The sequence below is a fragment of the Aspergillus multicolor genome (genome assembly GCF_047715735.1).
Source record: "Aspergillus multicolor strain CBS 133.54 unplaced genomic scaffold BDW74scaffold_22, whole genome shotgun sequence".
Taxonomy (NCBI): Eukaryota; Fungi; Ascomycota; class Eurotiomycetes; order Eurotiales; family Aspergillaceae; genus Aspergillus; species Aspergillus multicolor.
In genome coordinates, this window is record NW_027395973.1 from 297,494 (window position 1) to 315,004 (window position 17,511).

Sequence of the window (17,511 nt, forward strand, 5' to 3'; positions counted from 1 at the left end):
GATATGAATCGGAAATAGAAATAAAGTAGCATTGAGGACTCCCGCAACCTTGGAAAGCATCAAGGTAAGCCAGAACCGAACGCGAATGGTTGAGGCCGAATCGTCGACCTCACCCTCGAATGATGTCGTCCGCAATCTTCTCCGCCAGCATATCTAATCATCGTCATTAGCATACCGTCTTCAAGACCAGAGAAGGGCAGTCGGGAGAACTCACAAACAGTACTCTGCGGATGCCCCGGCGGCAAAAACGGAAATGCACTGGCATCCACAACCCTCAACCCATTAACTCCAAATACTCTTGCCTTGCTATCGACCACAGCACCCGGATCCTGGCTCGTCCCCATTTTACAAGTGGCCGAGGGATGCCAAAGCGTCATGACATTCTGCTTGATAAATTGCAGAATCTCCTCATCGCTTTGCGTGCCGTTACCTGGGTAATATTCATCCCCAATAACAACAGGCTCCATGGCCTTGCTAGCGAAGATCTGCCGGATGCGCTTGAAGATGGCGAGAGCGGCTTCTTGGTCGGATTGCGTAGTGAGCCAGTTGGGGTTAATTGGAGGTGGATCGGATGTATCTGCTGAGGCGAGAGTGATGTTTCCTCGCGAGGTGGGTGTTATCAAGATGCCTAGGATTGAGCCGTACTGATAGCCGTCTTTGGGTTGTGTGTTCATCAGTCCACTGAAGGAGCCAACGTAGCCGGCGCCGGACATGTACTGCGTTAAGGTGGGTTAGTTATCATGTGCTGTAGAATGCGAAAAAGTGGCAGGTATAGGGCCTACCTCGACTTCAGGCCAATCCGTTGGAAATTCCGCAAGACCTCTCTCAGTTTCAGCGGAAAACTCCTCACGGTGGGCATCCGGGATTTTCTCAAACGCAATGAAGTCAGCCACTGGGTTCGTGAGCGGCCCCGTATGCTTCGTCGTATAGTCCAGGAATGTGGTAGCAAGATACAGAAGATCATTGGCGAGTCTCGTGAACGTTTCCACGCTGACCCTATAGGTCAGTGCGAAGAATGGGTGATCCCACATATTCTGACCGACTCCCTGCAGGTCAGATACAACCTCAATATCATGCTCCGTTAACTGCTCCGCAGGCCCGACTCCCGAGACCATGAGAAGCTGAGGCGATTGGAAAGCCCCGGCCGAAACAATGACCTCCTTCGACGCCGTGATGTTCTTGCGGAATCCAAACCCATCTGCTACCTCAACGCCAACTGCATTCTTCTGCTCGTCAAAGAGAATCCGTTTCGCGAGGTGCTGGGTGCGTATGGTCAAATTTTTGGGTAGTTTCTTTCCCTTCGGGATAAAAGCCGCCTGGGAACTGCTGCGAGTCTTGTCATCCGATTTGATTGTCGAGGCGCAGTATTGATAGCCCGCCAGCTCCCCGCTGTTAAAGTCTGTCTCAGACAGTCCGATAGCTTTCATACCGCGCGCCATCCAGGTAGAGAAGGCCTGGACGAAGCCGGAGTACGAGACTTTGAGCGGTCCGCCTGCTGGTTCGAAAGAATCTGCGTTGTATTGGACGCTTGCGTTCTCTGTCCTGGAGGTGGTATCGGGCGCTGTGAAATTGACGGTCCTTTTATAGAAAGGCAAACTATTCTCAAATGAGTAGCTGCTGTCATTCACGGTCTCTGCCCATAAGTCCAGTGATTCTCTGGTTGGCCTGTCGTGTATGTCAGTCGATCTCTTGTCGAGAATACCCAATTCGAAGCATAGACGAACCTTTGATAAACCATAAAATTTGACGCCGACCTATGCACCACAGAATCAGTGTCACCGATCGACCTGATGTCAGCCGGTAGGTGAACTCACGATCCGCCTAGGCATTTGCCCCTTGCGAAGTGTATCTCCCGCCCATCCGCACCCTCCTGTGGCGTCGTCACAAACCCCCAGTCCGCCCCAAACTTAGCATCAGGGTCCGATCCCACCGGGATAACATCTGCGCCAGGGATAGCGGCAAGCGACCAGCTATCTTCATAGTATGTACCGGCTTCGATCAGCGCGACACTGTGCGAGGCTTCGGCTAGTCGCACCGCGAGAGTCACGCCTGCTGTTCCTCCGCCAACGACGACGTAGTCAAATGTCTCCTGCTTGGCTTGAACGGCGGAGTTGAGTATGGCGGTGCCTACTAGGAAGTATGAGGCGAGGGTGGGTATTCCAGTGATCATGGTGAAGGGTTTGTGGCAGCACAGTCGCAGCGAGTGCCGGACTAGTAAATATGGTCCGCTGAAAATACACCGAAGAGAGCTGTCTCGGTATATATCGCAAAAGCCGAGCGATCGTCCATCGACCCTTGGATTAAGGTTCATTATTAAGTAGTCAGGGGCGCTGTCTCCACCAAACTCTATAGTCTGACACATGAATGCTTCATGATGAGACCGAGTGGTACATTTCGGCGAGGACCTCACGTCACTATCTTCTAGTCATCACTTTATCATTGCTGAAGCTTAGAGACCAAGAAACTGGATCGGATCTTACGCAAGACGTGCACGTTCGGGAGTCCAAGCGATATCCGGAAACTGCGTTGTACAAACACCGAGTTAGGGCACATCAGTGAGTGGGGAAATGACAGCCGAGCGTTGATCGACAACTGATCACAGAGTCTGATGCTGAACCAAAAATTCGTCGGTATCAGCTGTCTCTCGGTACTCGGAAGTAGAACACCGGTAGAGGTCCGGTCGATATTCCAGATGTAGACCATGTCCGAGCCCTAAAATTTTCGAACCCATCCGACATGGTCATGGGGGCGTCCTCCGAGTACGGGTACGTTCTTGACAGCTCGCTGTTCCCGAGGCGCGATGGCTAAAGAGTCAGCGCATCAAATCGTCTGAAATGTATCGGGTACTCAGCTAAGCCAGTCGGTGCGCTCATGTCCATACCCTCGTGAGTCCTGTCCACTGCTCGTAACATCCGAACGGACTGCGGTACGGGCCGGAGCCCTATACGCAAATCCGAGTAAGAGACGCAAAGAAGAGACCCGAACATGCTAAACCACCGCGAGAACAAACATTATGGGAACAAATATTGTAAAAAAATATGTTGCATTCCACCTTGACCTATTCTATAATCACAATCTCAAAAAAAGCACACTCATAACGCCTCACGGTGGTACAAAACTCAGAAGCTTAGCTGTACCACCCATTGTTAGTCCATTTGACCTACAGTCCAGTTAGTCAAAGGTCGAAGCATTGTAGCTGAATGGATCCTTACATAAGAAGCGTCAATATCCTTCAAGTCGGGTACCCCAAGATTGCCTGCATCGATCGCAATCTCACGCTTCAGCAGCTGAATCGCCTTCTGGACACCCTCGGAGCCGTAAGCATTGGCGTACATAAAGCTTCTACCAAGTCCGACGGCCTTCACACCCAAAGCAAGCAGCTTGAGCACGTCGGCACCGTAGCGCACACCTCCGTCTGCGAAGATCTCAATCTGGTTAAACAGATCGGGATCTTCCTGGTAGACCTCGAGAGCAACCTCCAACGGAGATGGCGAGCTATCGAGCTGACGTCCGCCATGGTTGGAGAGAATAACAGCAGGGGCGCCGTGCTCAATCGCCAACTTGACGTCTTCAACAGCCTGAAGGCCCTTGAGGATGATAGGCAGGGAAGTCATCTTGCGGAGCTTGGAGTAAAACTCCCAGGTTGAGAGCGTGTAATCTGCGTCCGCGGATCCCACGCCATAACGGTCTGCACGCAGTCGGTTTCCGTCTGCGGCGCTATCAATTGTCCATACAATGGCCTTGGCCCCTAGACGCTCTGCATCGTCGAAAATCTCCTGCGTCGCAGTGTCGTTGCTGTTGAGGTACGCTTGCTGGAAGAGAACCTGGGAGCTATTTGCTGGCTTGGCTGCCGCGATCTCGTCCATGGACAGAGTTGCATATAGTGCGGGAATATACAGGATGTTTTCTTCATGTGCGGCCTTGACAAAGTTTGTTTCTGCGTCAGGATGTGCGAGTCCCGCGCTCGCGCAGGGGCTGATGTAGAAGGGAGCGGAGAATTTATGGCCCAGGATGGTGGTTGGGAGGGTCGACTCAATGTTGGTAACGTCGACCATCACGCGTGGGCGGAAGCGGAATCGGCCGTAGACCTCAAGGTTGTTGCGGTACGACCATTCGCCGGCTGCGCCGTTGCGGTAGTACGTGTATGAAGAGGCGTTGAGATATCTTCTGGCTGCCCATTCAAAGTCAGGCAGACCCAAGATGTTCTCTAAGTCTGGAAGTGTGCCTTCGGGAGTATCTCCAAGGACGTCTTCAATGCTGCAGTGCGGAACATGGTCAGACACCACTTTCAAAGAATTGGGGACCAACTACATACGCAGTATCCGGCTCATTGAGAAAAGGCCGCGTCGCAAGAGCGACCGGAAGTAAAGAAAGAAGAGCTAATGAGCGACGCATGATGAATACCTAGTAAATGTAAAGACTGTCCGGTGGGCTGAGGTGATCCGCAAGATGTCCCAGACTCAGGGCCTTGATATATAGCCTACAGCTGATATACCATGTCCATACTCGGTGGACCCAGGCTTGAAGCTTGCTAATCATGACGAAGCCGACTTGCTACTCCAAGCTGTAACATTTCAATCTTGAAGATGCCATATGCGACACAGGCCAAGGCGCGAAGATCAGATAAGGGTCCACTAACGCCGGAGGACAGCGCCATGATAAGCCACTGACAGCCTGCAGGAGGCTCGGCATGTCACTAACAGTCCTTGGCAGGGGTCTCGGCTCGGGGTCTTCCTTAGTCTTAGGCTTGCGCCATATTTAGTGCTCCGTATGTCGTAGTATTTGCGCCCCCCGCGGCCAGATAATAAATGTCTTTGCAACGGTAGGCAGGGGCCACTATACGGAGAAGACTATTTCTGGGTTAGAACACAACGCTATACCTGAAATCGCGATGAAATAACTGCTGAAGGGTACGGAGTACTCCGTAAATGGCTGAAAAAAAAGTCGGGCCGCAGTATTGCCTTTATGCAGTTAGTCAAATCCTGCCGTATCCTGCTGGACAGTTTAATTTTGCAAGCACGACAAGAAAAGTCATTTTTTGACCTGAGGACAAGTCTGCGTTGTCTGCCACTATCGATTGCCCGAGGTGTTTGATAGATGAGAGCAGTATCGCGCTCCCTTCAGCAGAGGCCTCGATAGAAAAATCATGGAAAGCGATAATTATAAGACACTTAATCACCTGAGCATTGCTGACCCTTGTCAGTCCTCGATTATACCCGCGGGGGATGTTGGAGACAAGTGGCAATTTGCACGGGCAATGTTCCACTCTTGACGAGAGCGAGACCGTACGGCTTTGAGTCGGGACGAGGCCATCTCTAAAGCTCAAGGGTCACATCTCGAACTGAAGGGGTGTTAACGATCGGAGTTTTGTATGATGACGAATGACGGGCTTGCCTGAATGTTGTCTGAATGCCAATGAAACCATTAGCGATGCTCGATTCTCCAAATGGCTGTGTTGGAGGCTTGACAAGTCGCAATACCTACTTCCCTCGGGGTAAATCTCATATTTTCTCATAGATCTACCTCAAAGCGATGTGCCATGGTTCCCTTGAGGGCGACATTTCGAAAGTCGGGTGGTGGAAAACTGTGGAGGGGCCCTGATGTCACTTGTGGTGGTTTGACTGAGAGATCGCAGCTTTGGATTTGGGTTTCACTAAAACCAACCGAGAGGTTTCATAATTGAATTCCAAAATAAGTAAGAGAAGGTGCTGAAGCCGACCAAGGATACTGGTGAAAGTGATGCAGAGGTTGAAACGGGGAACTTGAAAGGTTGACGAAGGAAGGAGAAAACAAGCTGTCTGGGGGATCAGGCCACTCTTCAGTCCACGTAGGAAAGCAATGGAAGGAACTCACAATAACAGTCATGAGATGTCGGCCCCCGCACCAGCTTCCCAGGTGCCATGTCAAAGCACTTCCTTCTACTGTATATTGAGGTGCATCCCCACAACTTTATCCTCTCCTATGACCGCGGCTCTGTCAGTGGCAAGGCCTGACGATCTGGATTCTTCAACATCCACGAACTATACTGGTGTCAACAGCTGGATCTGTGGTGTTTTTATTAGCATGAGTGTCATATGTACTCCACAGATGTTTCTGGGCCTCCTCCTGTCTTGCGGCTCTCGATGCCGAGCAGCCTGGCCAGCTTTCGATTCGACCAAGCATCATAGAGACGCATACAACCGGCGCTCCGCCTCTGTGATAGGAGAGGGACAGCGCATAAGAATACCCATGCAGCGCTGTGTCGAGGCCATTCTGCCTGCTCATTTTAAATGAGAAAACAAGCTTAGTCCTCAAGGCACTCCAACTTGGACATCACACTAGTGTACTGAAATTCATCCCATCAAAATGAAGCCTATCTTCATTCTTAGCATCCTCCCATCCATCCTCAACCTCGGCGTCTCTCTTCCATCTTGGGAACAGGACGTCGGTGATAAATGGGACGAATCCATTACTGACATTGGAGATCATCTTACCGAGCACGAGCGTACGTCAAATTTCCTTCCTAACCATCTACAGAATCAACACTAACATTCCACCTAAAACCAACCAGACAACCTCTTCACCCGCCAATCCAACGCCTGCGACAAATACGGCGCCGGCCTCTGCGGCTGCTACTGCAACTACAACCAGTACCAGTACTACAAGTGCAGCCCGGGCTACTGCCAATGCTCCAACGACTACTCACCCGACTGCTACTACGCCTACCAGTACTCCCCATCCGGCGGCTATCCAGCCCCCAACGACTACCACCCGCCGCAGTACCAGAACTGCAAGGACTATCCGTACTGCAGCGAGCGGCCGTACAAGAGCGAGGGGAATCCGAACTATCACGGGTCCGGGTCGGGGTCGGGGTCGAACGGGGAGGCACGGGCAGCGGGGGTTCGGGGGTTAATGAGCGTCCTCGCCCTGGTCCTACGAGCGGCGAGGACCCTTCGCATGGATCGCCCTCCGGCCCGTCGGATGAACACCCACCGTTTGGGTCTGGGTCTGGGGGTGGCGGCGGCTCGTCGTCACCCGGTGGAGGCACTGGATCCGGCGGTGATGGGAACCCCGGTGGAGGTGGAGGCTCGTCGGCACCTGGTAGTAGTACAGGGACCGGCGGTGGTAGTTCTTCCTCTGGGGGCTCCAGCTCATCACCCGGAGGCGGCACTGGAACCGGCGGAGGTGCTGGCGGTGGTGGAACTCCGCAGGAGGTGCAGGTGGCGCCTCTTCTCCTGGAGGCTCAGGCTCCGGCTCCAGCACTGGAAGCGCTGGTGCGGATCTGGGTCGGGAAGCTCAGGCAGTCGACCTTCGTCTTGAGAGCCTTGAATGCTCTCAGCGTAAAAGGAGACAGGGTAGGGTTGTTTTATGATTCAGGTATGTAGATGATGATCGGTCCCATGAGACCATGATATTATGGCAGGGATCACAGTTGAGATGTACGAAGAATGGCGATTTATATGTCTTTGTTTGGTTTTTCCTCCAGCCATGCTTCGTGCTACTCTTGAATAGGGCTTGCTCTTGTTTACCATGGGCGGTGTTAAAATAAGTGTGATTTTCTTGATGTACATGCATTATTTTCTTTCCATATCACTATTGATTCGGACGTAATTCTAATTCTCGCCAAAACACCATAGTTATACAATTCTTTATTGAAGCAGTAGCTGGTGAAAAAATGGAAAATATATAGTGAGCCTTAACAGACTGCTTTGACGCCATGTATGTACTGTCGGCCTGGAAAACAAACTAAATCACGAGCTCGGTAAAGGACTCGATGTGATGTCGAATAGCCTCTTCCCTCCATGTATCCGGCTCCAAGTAGGTCCCATTCAGGCCAAAGACAATGTTCATACCGCTGTCGTTCCTGTAAACAGGCCAGGTTCCGTTGAATCCAGGGACTATACCACTCGGCATCAGCAAAAGCAATAGAATATAGATGGGAGAATCCCGTGTGGAAACTCACCTTGATGAGCATTAGGCGACAGAGTACTTGCAAAGCTCACCCACATCCGACTCATGGCCCTACTCAAATCATGATACCGTTGCTGCTTCTCCGTCGAGTTCGATATCAAGGGCTTAAACTCATGGCCTACACCATCAAAATTCCTAAACACAAACGGGATCTCCTGGAAATGAGTTGCGCCAAGGGTATGCGACGGCACCCAATTAGGCACAGCATCGAAGCGGTACGTGTACGACGGGACTCCATGGTTCGCCCAGAGCTCTGCGGTATACCGCCTGGGGGCATTGAACCTTGCGTCCCCGATGTATAGGGTGACTGGGCCGTAGAGATAACCATAGGACGGAACGGGGGAGTAAAGTACATGTCCGAGGTCATTCTCTGCGTCTTCGCGAGACAGCTTGTTGACATACAGGTCGGCGAATGCATTTATGGCCGAGTTCGACAAGCGGTCGCCATTCGTGGACTCGGCGACCATTGTCCGGAACTCAGGTAGAGTGTCCACGCCGAGGCTGTCGCACATCGCAAAAGCGGTTCCTTCATTTGTATTTGCGCCGATGAGGAGTGGGCGCTTTACGAAATTGCCTTCGCGCAGGGCAACCGATGTGCGTCCTGTGACCATCCTCCCATCTAGGACTGGATAGTAGTTGGTGTCTTGGAAAGCAGCTTTTAGGGTGCTTGCAGGCTTAGCCCGAAGACACGCAATGGAGTCTATCGCCCCAATGCAGCCTGTCTTATTCAGGATATCATCGTAGAGAATGTCCTGCTCATCCAACGAGAGAAACGGATCCGTCATAAGAGGCCCCCCACTCTGCGCAATACCAGCATGGAACAACCCATCATCTCGTCCGCCATAGGCAAGGAAGTGGTGTCCAACCGACACAGCACCGCCAGACTCACCCTGGATAGTAACTCTTGACGAATCGCCGCCAAACGCACGGATATTCTCCTGGATCCACTGCAGCGCAAAGCGCTGGTCATAGAGGCCGAGATTCGCGATCCCGGCCTCATCAACCGCGCGGCCCTGCAGGAATCCAAACCCCGAAAGGCGGTAGTTGAAGCTAACCCCGATAATCGGCTGGCCCATTTGCACTGACTCATCGACGATGAAAGACATGTTGTAGCGCTGATCGGCACCGCTTCCGTCTCGAAAGCCGCCGCCGTAGATCCAGACTAGGACGGGTAGGGCGGCGTCTTGGTTTATGCCGCTGGGTCGTACGATGTTGAGGGTCAGGCAGTCCTCACTTTCTTCGTGCTGGAAGCCTTCCTGTGTAAATCCTGGTAGGCTAAGAGGCGAAGTGTGACACCAGGGGCCGTACGACGTTGCGTCTTTTACGGACCATGACTGGTTGATCGGCTGCGGGTGATGGAATCGGAGTTCACCGACTGGCGGCTGTGCATATGGAACGCCCAGGAAGAAATCCTGGTTATAGTGCAAGTTGTGGGTGCCGAGAAGGGTGCCGTTGATGATGGTGGCAATTGGTCCGTGATGAGTGCTGACAGAGATTCCATGGCTCAAAAGAGCAAAGGAAAGGAGCTTGATGAGAGGCTTCGCGAGCCGCATTCTGGACTTGCAAATAGCTGCCAGAGGAATGTTATGGACCTATGGTACGGGAATATCCAGAAGAGACCTCCACGACTGTTCCGCTCGACGTGGAGAAAATTTCTCTGGCATTTCTGACAGCTGGGCCATTACTCCGTATTATAAGCAGACAAAAGCACGGCAAAAGATGTTGATAGATACCAGCCACCCATGCTGTGACGCAGACCCCAACGCGCCTCCCCGCTCTTGGCAGATCTTGACAATGACTTGGCATTTAGTTTGGCCCGACTCCGGAGCACCTCCGCATCTGCATGCCAGGGTCTCATCTACTGGCTTATACAATTTAGGGATCCACGTGATTATCTTCGTTGGCTGCGCGCTACAATGAGCCTGGTTGCCGTCGCTGGAAAACCCAGAGAAAAAAAGATTTATCTTAGCATCAGCATGAAAGGGGAAGCAGAAAAATTTAGCCTATACCCCAGGCCTATATAAGTAGTACAGCATATGCATACCCCTGCAGACATCTAGAGCTTTCCAAGGTTATTGGCTCAAGCATTTGATCTTGCAATGACCAGAGCTTGGCGCTATAGTTCAAGAGGATTAAAGCCGACCACGGCCCAGACTATATTGTTTGATCAAGACACTCGCATGCTATAAGAGATCCTTGCTGGTCCGCGGAACGTCTTTGTACACATGCCAAGGGTCTCCCAGCCCGTCGAACAGTATCTCAAGGTCAGACTCCCGGAGTCGTGATCACCACCACCACTACCTGCACGAAGCGCCAAAAAGGGTCAAAAACAAAACAAAAAAACATACAACAGCTGGGATTCGCATGTGGTCACCCACCATACTACTAACCAGCCGGCGTGTGGCTTAAGTACGGCTGAGCGGACGGGAAGCCCTGTTCTCCACACCCTGTGGTCGTATGTGCTTGATTATGTCTAAGCTGATTTTAGAAGGACATTGCGAAAGCACGAGCGCAGCCCTGATAAGCGGACAAGACCTGTATTCGCACGTATCGTCGGTGATATGATTGATACTCCAAGCGCAGCCAGCTCGCTGTTCGGCCGTGGTCAAAATCATAAGGGGAGCGGGAAGCGGGTCCTGATTTAGGGTAGAATGGGCAAGACCGGTTGTTGGCCCGCCGCGCTTGGTTTGGGTCTCGATTTTAGGTAGTATTCCACTAGAGACCTTATATAGAACCATGAATGGCTCGGACATCCTGGGTCATGGCTGCGAGGTCTCAACGCAACTTCATTGATAAATGAAGATGAAGCCAGCCTCGGCCTGGCCCTTGGACGGTCTGTATAACTCTTGCTTCCCACCACATCAAGTGCGGTCGAAACTTCACTTACAGTGATAGGCTCACTGAGTATGACGCGCGAGAAGAGCTCAAACGGACAAGAGTCAAACTCCGCAAAGCTAAAGAGCTTTGATTGACGGATCACAAGCTCTCGACCCAATGAACAGCCGTAGTTGATCCTAACATGAGAGCCCAGGATAGCGACAAGGAGAGCAGGAAAGTGCTGCTCGTACTTGAAGAGTAACTGATCCACTGGTTGTTCCCTTCGTTTCCGTTCGTTATCGTATTCGGTGTCGCTTTCGTAGTTGTCGATGTCAAAAAACGCAGGCTGCCAAGCCCGGTTGCGCATGGCTGTCACGATTGCAGTGAGCTCCCCATGGCTTATCGATGAATCATACCCGTCATACGAAAGGGCGGTGATCATCATCAGGTGTGGCAAGGGCCGGTTGTCGCCAGTCGGCTTAGTGTACTCGTAGATGTAAGAGCTTCAGTGATTGGACGGGGTGTAGGAATCGATAGCCGGGCTGATCATACAGAACCCTTCGGTTCGCAGATCGATAGGATGGGGGTGGCTATAACGCGAGGTTAGATACCATAGTTTCAGAGGGCATAGCATCCAGATTCCTACCACACAGGTGCGATGCCGCAGGCCGTTGTAATCTCGATTAGACAGAATGTGAGAATCGCAGCGGCGAGCGCGACGGCCGTCTGCACGTTTATCGCGCCGAGCGTGTCAGCGTGGTGTGCCAGCAGCACACGACCAATGAGCGAGGTGCCGTTTAGGATTATCAGAAGATAGCTGGACAGCCCCTCGGAAGCGGAACTCTCCTGCACTGCATACAGCTGGATGTAGTAGAGGCGATGTAGAAGCCCATGAAGCCTGTTATCAGACCGGCGTTGAGGAGGAGGTAGGGGGAGTCTTTGAACGCGGTTGTGTTGAGAAGGGTGTATTTTCTCAACCTTGGCCCTGGTGCCACGGTTTTCAGTCTCATGAGTAGCGGCGGCGGGACGGAAGTCGCCAGCACGACGAATGCATTCACCCGCGTCGTCCAGCCGAAGCCGATGCGTGGCTCGAGGCGCTCAAATATGAGTGGGTATATTACGCCGCCTGGCCAAGGTAACTTGGATTAGCGAGGGCGAGTAGGTAAATGATCGTGAGATGGCATACCGATTGCACTCCCCGCCGAAGAAACACCCATTGCCAGCGCAGTGCGGCGATGGAAATGCTGTGAGACGACCGTCGGCGCCGGGACATAGAGACAGCCGAATCCGAGCCCCATGGTGAGTGCCTGAGCGAGGAAGACCTGCCAGTATTCGTTGCAGAGGCTCGTCATAGAGATGCCTAATATTGTGAAGAAGGAGCCTAGAGCGAGTAGTGGTGACAGGTATCCTGCGTCTACGATGGGTCCGACGAACAACGAGAAGATGAACATGGGGAAGGCTTGCGTGGAGCCAGTCCAGGAGATGGCGGACGAGGAGCTGGAGGAGAGCAGGTTCAGCTCGTAGAATGTTTAGAAGGCGCCAAAGGCGTTCATTAGGCCCCTGTTTGTAGTTAGTAGATGCTTGTTTGGTGACTGTGTTCGAAGGACGTACCAGGTGTTTAGGCAGAAGGCTCCTACTACTTGCATCCAGGACCTCCAGTCCTCCTTCTCTGTTAGGACATTCGGGGTGTCGGCGGTCCGTTGGCTTTCAGCATTGTGCTCGGCTTTCGGCGATGGCTGGCCAAGTTCCGTGGGCTGCTGCATAGCGGAGAGCGAGTCTATTGGCAAAGACAAGAGGAAACAGAATAGCTAGAGCCGTTGGCTTGGGCGGCGAAAGTCTGGAATTTTCAGCCTCTTGTCCTGGGCAAAAAGCTGATTAGGGGAAGCTTTCGATGATTGTGCGACTTGTCAGCGAGCTGATCCCAGCGAACAACAAACACAGTCCAGTCCGAGTCCGTGAGGTCGTGAGATCGTGAGATGGTGAGACATTCGTATCCTGGTACCTACCATCACACCGTAATCCCGCTGTCCTCTCTGACATTTTTTGCAATCCCGACTCTTTGTCTCCCATCTTTGTTTGCAGTCACCGCATCCTTGCGAACTTGACTGTTTTTCAGGGATGATGGCTATGCTAATGATGATGATTTTGCTGCTGCTGCGGCCAGTCCATCAGCCCTGTGAAACCCATCGGAGCCTTCAAAATAACGGCCAACCGACCTCGCCCTGGCTATCAGACTAACTGTCGTCAATTAAATATCCGGCAAGACGACCTCCAGCCTTGAAAGCACCGGGCTGACCATCGCCTGGGTCTTTGCGGGGTTTGCCATCATTGTCCTCGCAACGCGATACTACGTGCGCCTCCGAATCATCAAGAAAGCTACAATAGATGACGCCCTGATCTTCCTCGCGCTGGTATTCATACCCTACCCCTCAGAAAGAAACAATGCAAAAGAATACATAGCTAAAATTGATTTCCATTCTAGGCTCTCAGTCTTGGCAACTCCTCCTTCCTCACAATCTCCACCCACTGGGGGCTAGGCTCACACCTCGACACCCTCTCCGAAACGCAAATCATGTACTCCATAAAATGGGTGTATCTCTGCGAGTTCTTCTCGATCCTAGCCCCGTGCGTCGGCCGCGTCGCCTACGCCTCGCTGCTGCTCGGCATCTTCCCGCCGATCCCCTGGCGCTCGCGGCTGCTCTGGTACATTATTTGTATCCAGGTCGTTGTGGACTGCGGTACCGTCATTATAAGCTTTACACAGTGCAGGCCGCTGAAGAAGTACTAGAATCAGTCGATGCCCGGGAGCTGCTGGCCGCCAGAGGTGCAGCAGAGTACGGGGTATTTCCAGAGCTGTAAGCTTATGGTGTGTCGGATTGGTATGGACTGTGATATGATCGATTGCTGATTTAGGGTATTGGAAAAAGTCGTCTGCTACGCGGTGGACTTCACTCTCGCCGTGTTCCCCGCAAGCATGTTCTGGAGCCTGCAAATGGAGTGGGAGAAGAAGGTGTCGCTATCGTGCTTAATGGGATTGGGTCTCTTGTGAGTTTGCTTGCTTCTGCATCCCTCCCCGTGGATGCCCTGGAAGTGGACAATGAGTAGTAAAGCCAGCGCGGTGATCGCATCCATCGTAAAAACCGTGCAACTCCGCGCCATCGCCGCAACAGACGACCTAACACATGTAATGGCCTACCTCGCCATCTGGTGGACGCTCGAAGCGAACCTCGTCATCCTCGCCGCCTCAATCCCAACCCTGCGGCCAAGCGTTCACCCGCACGCCCACTCCCGCTCCGCTGCATCGTCTGGTAGTCAGCATGTCCTACCGTGGTGGGGGAGGCTGAGTTCGAGTCTCTGGTGGAGTCCTAAACGCACCGCTGAGGAGTCTGCTACTGGCAGCTTTCAGCTTCTGTCGGGGAGTTCCAGGGAGAGTAGGCGCGGGTCCCAACCGCTGGAGCAGGGCGCGGCCAGTGAGCTGAAGGAAGGCGCCATTGAGAAGACGACGACCATTGGCATTGTGTATGAGGATCCGGGCAATGCGGAAGCAGGTGCCGAGGGAGAGGGAGTGTCACCTTGGCCGCCGCAGCCGCAGTCGAGAGGCGCTGGTTCTCGTCGGCCGTCGAGGTAGTAATCAATTGGATTTGGCATGTCTCCAGTATTGCATCTCATGTTCCTCTCGCCGCTTGACAGGCTTTGTTCGTGAATCCATCAGCATTGGAATAATCGATTGGCATGTAACCTACGATAAATATACACCAACCCCACCAGACTAATGCGAAATTGAAACCACACTCCCAAAAAAATCCCTTCCCTTTGCCTCAGCATTATCCCCATACCAATCCCGATCCAGCCCCTCCACCAACCCAAATATGAATCCGCCCACGTCCTCTCGACAAATCGTATACCCCACAAACGGACAAGCCATGCCCACAGCCGTATTCTGGCCCTCCCCCTGGCCCTTCATCACCCGTACCTTATCAGCCTTACTCTCCCCATCCGTCAGGTAACTCGGGCGGATGAGCACATAGTCCCCAATTACCCTCTCGCTCTCAGGCCGACCCATCTCCTCAAAGACAAGACCCTCCATAACCTTCTTATCCGCATGCGGCGTCTTCAGCGTCATATACAGCGGGACCATGGCGAGCGGAATATCGCGCTCCTTCGTGATGCCCGTGGTAGAGATACACACGAGGACGGGCTTGAACTCGCGCGGTGTTTCCGGCTTTGAGTGATCGCGCAGGACGGTCAGGATGTTGCGCACTGTGTCTTGGCAGACGGTGTCGCCGACGAATTTCGGCTTCAGCGGGTTCGAGAAGTCAGGCCGGCCGCCGACGCCGGAGAGGATCATTGATGGGTGTGGGATGTGAGAGGGGAAGAGCGTTTGCTTGATGGCGGAGAGGTCGGACGTAGATCCCTCGATTAGGGTTAGGTGGGCTGAGAGCGTGGAGGGCAGGATGTTGCGGGCTTTGAGCTGGTCGGTGAGTTTCTGGGGACTGCGAACCACTGCCGTTTGTTAGTGTCCTGGACATTAGAATGGCGCGGATTGGGTTGAGTGGCGTACGAGCGATGCAGTTGTATCCTGCTTGGAGGGCGGGTGCGAGACATGCGAGCGTGCAGCCGCCCGTTGCGCCGAAGAAGCTGAGGGTGGGTTTGGTTGTACTTGTAGTCATTGTCGATATATTTCCGGGGTTTGTAGAAGTCGGTTGAAAATGTTCTTAGTTTGGTGAGCCTGGTAAAGCGTCGATGGAAACAAATCCAGTGTCCAGGAAGACATGGCATCTTCTTATACCCATCAACCCTTCCATATTGCACCTGCCAGCGCCGAATCCCACCCAAAACGGCTTAATCTACACAAGCTCGCGCGAAGCCTGATCTGCATCATTGGCAGCATCTGATTCGTTGTGTGTCCCAGACTCGGTCAGATTATTCCTCCGTGCTCAGCCTAGTCTTTGTTCAGTTAGGGCACAGCCTCCCTGCTCTCACTGGACGCGGCTCGATCGGGGGCCGTCAGCCACGTTTGATGACCGTCAATCTTCCCGAAAGCGAGATCCTAGATTTTGAACGGGTTGCCATTGAGCCGGTGCGGATGAATAGCTGTTGTTTAGCTCTTCTTGGGGTAGGAAAGACAGGGCCTCGAAAGCTCAGGGTTGGCGGAGCTGTCAGCCCTCGCCAATGCCTATATGCAAGGAGAGATACATTGAGCGCGACTGCTCAAATATCTGGGACACGAACAACAGCCACATGTCACCGCAGCCCCATGTTTTGGCTAAGGTCCACGGGTTCGCTGAGTAGAATGTCGAGTGCCTCTCTGAGGTGCGAGGACCATCCGTTTGCACAACCCCTCATTACTAAGAAGTCATTGCCTTAGTAATTAATTAGTATGGGCGTTTGCTTCCCTGGTATTAATATTAGTTCGCTAGCAAGGATTATCCTAGTTCCTTTAATAATTCATCGATTACATGATCTTCATACTTCAGTAGTTTGATATAGAGCACGCGAAAAAAGATCGAACGGAGCTAATCCAAAATCCCCAAAGCTATAGAGCCGCGATTGGCGAATATGTAGCTGCCCCTCTTGCGATACACATGCGTAATTATCCGAGCCCGGTGACCCAGGACGGCCACCATGAGCACCGGGAAGCGTTGTTCATTCCTAAACAGCAACTCCGTAGATTGCAGTTCTTTGCGCTCATAATAGGCCAGGTCTTCCGGCTCGCTCTCACATCCTCGATATTGAACATGGGCGGGTTGAAACGCGCGATTTTGCATTGCCGTCACAATCACGCAGCGCTCGCTGTGAGCTATGGACTCATTGGCCCCAGGAACAGCGAAAGTGGTGAGCAGTATCAAGTGTGCGTAGCTCTGTCCGTTTCGGGTCCTCCTGGTGTACTCGTAGACGCCGGAGCACCGCTGCACCAATAGTTGGCGGCGACCATGCTCATTCGCTGCAAACCACCACTGGTTGAGTCAACACCATGGGGATGGCTATGACTTGATGTTAGCCAGCGTCCTACAGCCAGGAGTCAGATTACATGCCATACGGGTGCAATCCCACAATACTCCGTCATATCAAGAGTGTCCGGGGGCAAGGGGCGCGGAAATTCGTAAGCTATTCTCGCAAGCCAACGCGCAATGTAGTCAGCGGGTTCCTGCAGATCCCAGCCGCCAGACCCGTCGTTTCGAAAAACGATGTCGCAGAGTCTGCTTGGGTGCTCTGGGTCGTGGTCCTCTAGGGCTACACAGTGCTCGACGGTAACAAATTCTGGGACCGAAGACGAAAAAGTAGTGGGGGGTTGGCGTCTTCTGGCAGTACCCCGGCATCCTGTGGTGGTATCTTGGCATCCTCGAAGGAATAGGACTCGAGACGGATATTATGGGTAGCAAGGAAGTCGGCTTGTATGGGTTTGTCGTTCTCCTGGGTTTTCTGCCAGGCTAAAGCAATAACAGCGCTGCGCAGCTGGTCCAGCCGGCTTCGGATCCTGGTCGTAACGCTGGACATTTTGGATATAAGGAGAGGGCGAAGTACAACGGTAGCAGGAAGTGAACATTTTTGTACAGAGAGAGTGCGAAGAGTCGAGATCAGAAGATGAGAGGTGGTGGAAGGAGAGCCGGAAGTGAAGTCCGCGGAAGAAGATTCCTTTTCTAACAGATGACAAGACAGAAGAATCTGTTCTTTATTGAATTACCTTGGCAGTCTTGCGACATCAACAGAAGTCAGTTCATTGCTTCATTGGCCCCAATACTC

At 52.7% G+C, this 17,511-nt stretch overlaps 10 protein-coding genes across 10 annotated transcripts; 3 read left to right on the top strand and 7 right to left on the bottom strand.

Annotated features, from left to right (window-relative positions):
- Window positions 1-109: 109 nt before the first annotated feature.
- Window positions 110-2,170, bottom strand: BDW74DRAFT_169358 (GMC family oxidoreductase; the record flags this gene model as incomplete). Its single annotated transcript, XM_073726982.1, has 4 exons — window positions 110-153; window positions 215-716; window positions 783-1,665; window positions 1,815-2,170. 4 exons carry the CDS (start codon window positions 2,168-2,170, stop codon window positions 110-112), a joined length of 1,785 nt encoding a protein of 594 aa, XP_073581513.1.
- A 957-nt stretch (window positions 2,171-3,127) lies between these two features.
- BDW74DRAFT_180486 (uncharacterized protein) lies at window positions 3,128-4,395 on the bottom strand (the record flags this gene model as incomplete). The annotated part of the gene is made up of 3 exons (XM_073729766.1): window positions 3,128-3,160; window positions 3,213-4,257; window positions 4,316-4,395. The coding sequence occupies 3 exons, from the start codon at window positions 4,393-4,395 to the stop codon at window positions 3,128-3,130; spliced, it is 1,158 nt and encodes a 385-aa protein (XP_073581514.1).
- Window positions 4,396-5,870: 1,475 nt separating this feature from the next.
- On the top strand, window positions 5,871-6,844 carry BDW74DRAFT_157577 (uncharacterized protein). Its single transcript, XM_073725168.1, has one exon. It carries the CDS (start codon window positions 5,962-5,964, stop codon window positions 6,271-6,273), a length of 312 nt encoding a protein of 103 aa, XP_073581515.1. The 5' UTR covers window positions 5,871-5,961; the 3' UTR covers window positions 6,274-6,844.
- On the top strand, window positions 6,346-7,364 carry BDW74DRAFT_180487 (uncharacterized protein; the record flags this gene model as incomplete). The annotated part of the gene is made up of 3 exons (XM_073729767.1): window positions 6,346-6,484; window positions 6,551-6,879; window positions 6,927-7,364. The coding sequence occupies 3 exons, from the start codon at window positions 6,346-6,348 to the stop codon at window positions 7,362-7,364; spliced, it is 906 nt and encodes a 301-aa protein (XP_073581516.1).
- A 180-nt stretch (window positions 7,365-7,544) lies between these two features.
- On the bottom strand, window positions 7,545-9,714 carry BDW74DRAFT_57562 (carboxylesterase/lipase family protein). Its single transcript, XM_073733200.1, has 2 exons — window positions 7,943-9,714; window positions 7,545-7,877 (listed from the first exon to the last, which is right to left on the bottom strand). The coding sequence occupies exons 1-2, from the start codon at window positions 9,501-9,503 to the stop codon at window positions 7,726-7,728; spliced, it is 1,713 nt and encodes a 570-aa protein (XP_073581517.1). The 5' UTR covers window positions 9,504-9,714; the 3' UTR covers window positions 7,545-7,725.
- Window positions 9,715-10,282: 568 nt separating this feature from the next.
- On the bottom strand, window positions 10,283-11,420 carry BDW74DRAFT_57571 (uncharacterized protein). The gene is made up of 2 exons (XM_073733202.1): window positions 11,414-11,420; window positions 10,283-11,357 (listed from the first exon to the last, which is right to left on the bottom strand). The coding sequence occupies exon 2, from the start codon at window positions 11,210-11,212 to the stop codon at window positions 10,592-10,594; it is 621 nt and encodes a 206-aa protein (XP_073581518.1). The 5' UTR covers window positions 11,213-11,357; window positions 11,414-11,420; the 3' UTR covers window positions 10,283-10,591.
- BDW74DRAFT_57570 (major facilitator superfamily domain-containing protein) lies at window positions 11,421-12,657 on the bottom strand. Its single transcript, XM_073733201.1, has 3 exons — window positions 12,379-12,657; window positions 11,954-12,327; window positions 11,421-11,893 (listed from the first exon to the last, which is right to left on the bottom strand). Exons 2-3 carry the CDS (start codon window positions 12,216-12,218, stop codon window positions 11,574-11,576), a joined length of 585 nt encoding a protein of 194 aa, XP_073581519.1. The 5' UTR covers window positions 12,219-12,327; window positions 12,379-12,657; the 3' UTR covers window positions 11,421-11,573.
- On the bottom strand, window positions 12,297-12,530 carry BDW74DRAFT_180490 (uncharacterized protein; the record flags this gene model as incomplete). Its single annotated transcript, XM_073729768.1, has 2 exons — window positions 12,297-12,327; window positions 12,379-12,530. 2 exons carry the CDS (start codon window positions 12,528-12,530, stop codon window positions 12,297-12,299), a joined length of 183 nt encoding a protein of 60 aa, XP_073581520.1.
- Window positions 12,658-12,888: 231 nt separating the features above from the next.
- On the top strand, window positions 12,889-14,395 carry BDW74DRAFT_180491 (uncharacterized protein; the record flags this gene model as incomplete). The annotated part of the gene is made up of 6 exons (XM_073729769.1): window positions 12,889-12,930; window positions 13,032-13,178; window positions 13,250-13,505; window positions 13,556-13,622; window positions 13,681-13,812; window positions 13,873-14,395. The coding sequence occupies 6 exons, from the start codon at window positions 12,889-12,891 to the stop codon at window positions 14,393-14,395; spliced, it is 1,167 nt and encodes a 388-aa protein (XP_073581521.1).
- Window positions 14,396-14,439: 44 nt separating this feature from the next.
- BDW74DRAFT_57593 (uncharacterized protein) lies at window positions 14,440-15,510 on the bottom strand. The gene is made up of 3 exons (XM_073733203.1): window positions 15,329-15,510; window positions 14,511-15,270; window positions 14,440-14,458 (listed from the first exon to the last, which is right to left on the bottom strand). The coding sequence occupies exons 1-2, from the start codon at window positions 15,435-15,437 to the stop codon at window positions 14,537-14,539; spliced, it is 843 nt and encodes a 280-aa protein (XP_073581522.1). The 5' UTR covers window positions 15,438-15,510; the 3' UTR covers window positions 14,440-14,458; window positions 14,511-14,536.
- Window positions 15,511-17,511: the final 2,001 nt, after the last annotated feature.

Excerpts from the sequence above, each read along its gene's own strand:
- BDW74DRAFT_57593 (XM_073733203.1), bottom strand. The coding sequence starts at position 15,437 with ATGACTACAAGTACAACCAAACCCACCCTCAGCTTCTTCGGCGCAACG. Across the intron at positions 15,271-15,328 it reads AGGATACAACTGCATCGCTC|TGGTTCGCAGTCCCCAGAAA; the intron begins GTACGCCACTCA and ends AACAAACGGCAG.
- BDW74DRAFT_157577 (XM_073725168.1), top strand. The coding sequence starts at position 5,962 with ATGACCGCGGCTCTGTCAGTGGCAAGGCCTGACGATCTGGATTCTTCA.
- BDW74DRAFT_57570 (XM_073733201.1), bottom strand. The coding sequence starts at position 12,218 with ATGTTCATCTTCTCGTTGTTCGTCGGACCCATCGTAGACGCAGGATAC. Across the intron at positions 11,894-11,953 it reads TTCGGCGGGGAGTGCAATCG|GCGGCGTAATATACCCACTC; the intron begins GTATGCCATCTC and ends TACCTTGGCCAG.
- BDW74DRAFT_57562 (XM_073733200.1), bottom strand. The coding sequence starts at position 9,503 with ATGCGGCTCGCGAAGCCTCTCATCAAGCTCCTTTCCTTTGCTCTTTTG. Across the intron at positions 7,878-7,942 it reads GTCGCCTAATGCTCATCAAG|TCCCTGGATTCAACGGAACC; the intron begins GTGAGTTTCCAC and ends CGAGTGGTATAG.
- BDW74DRAFT_57571 (XM_073733202.1), bottom strand. The coding sequence starts at position 11,212 with ATGATGATCACCGCCCTTTCGTATGACGGGTATGATTCATCGATAAGC.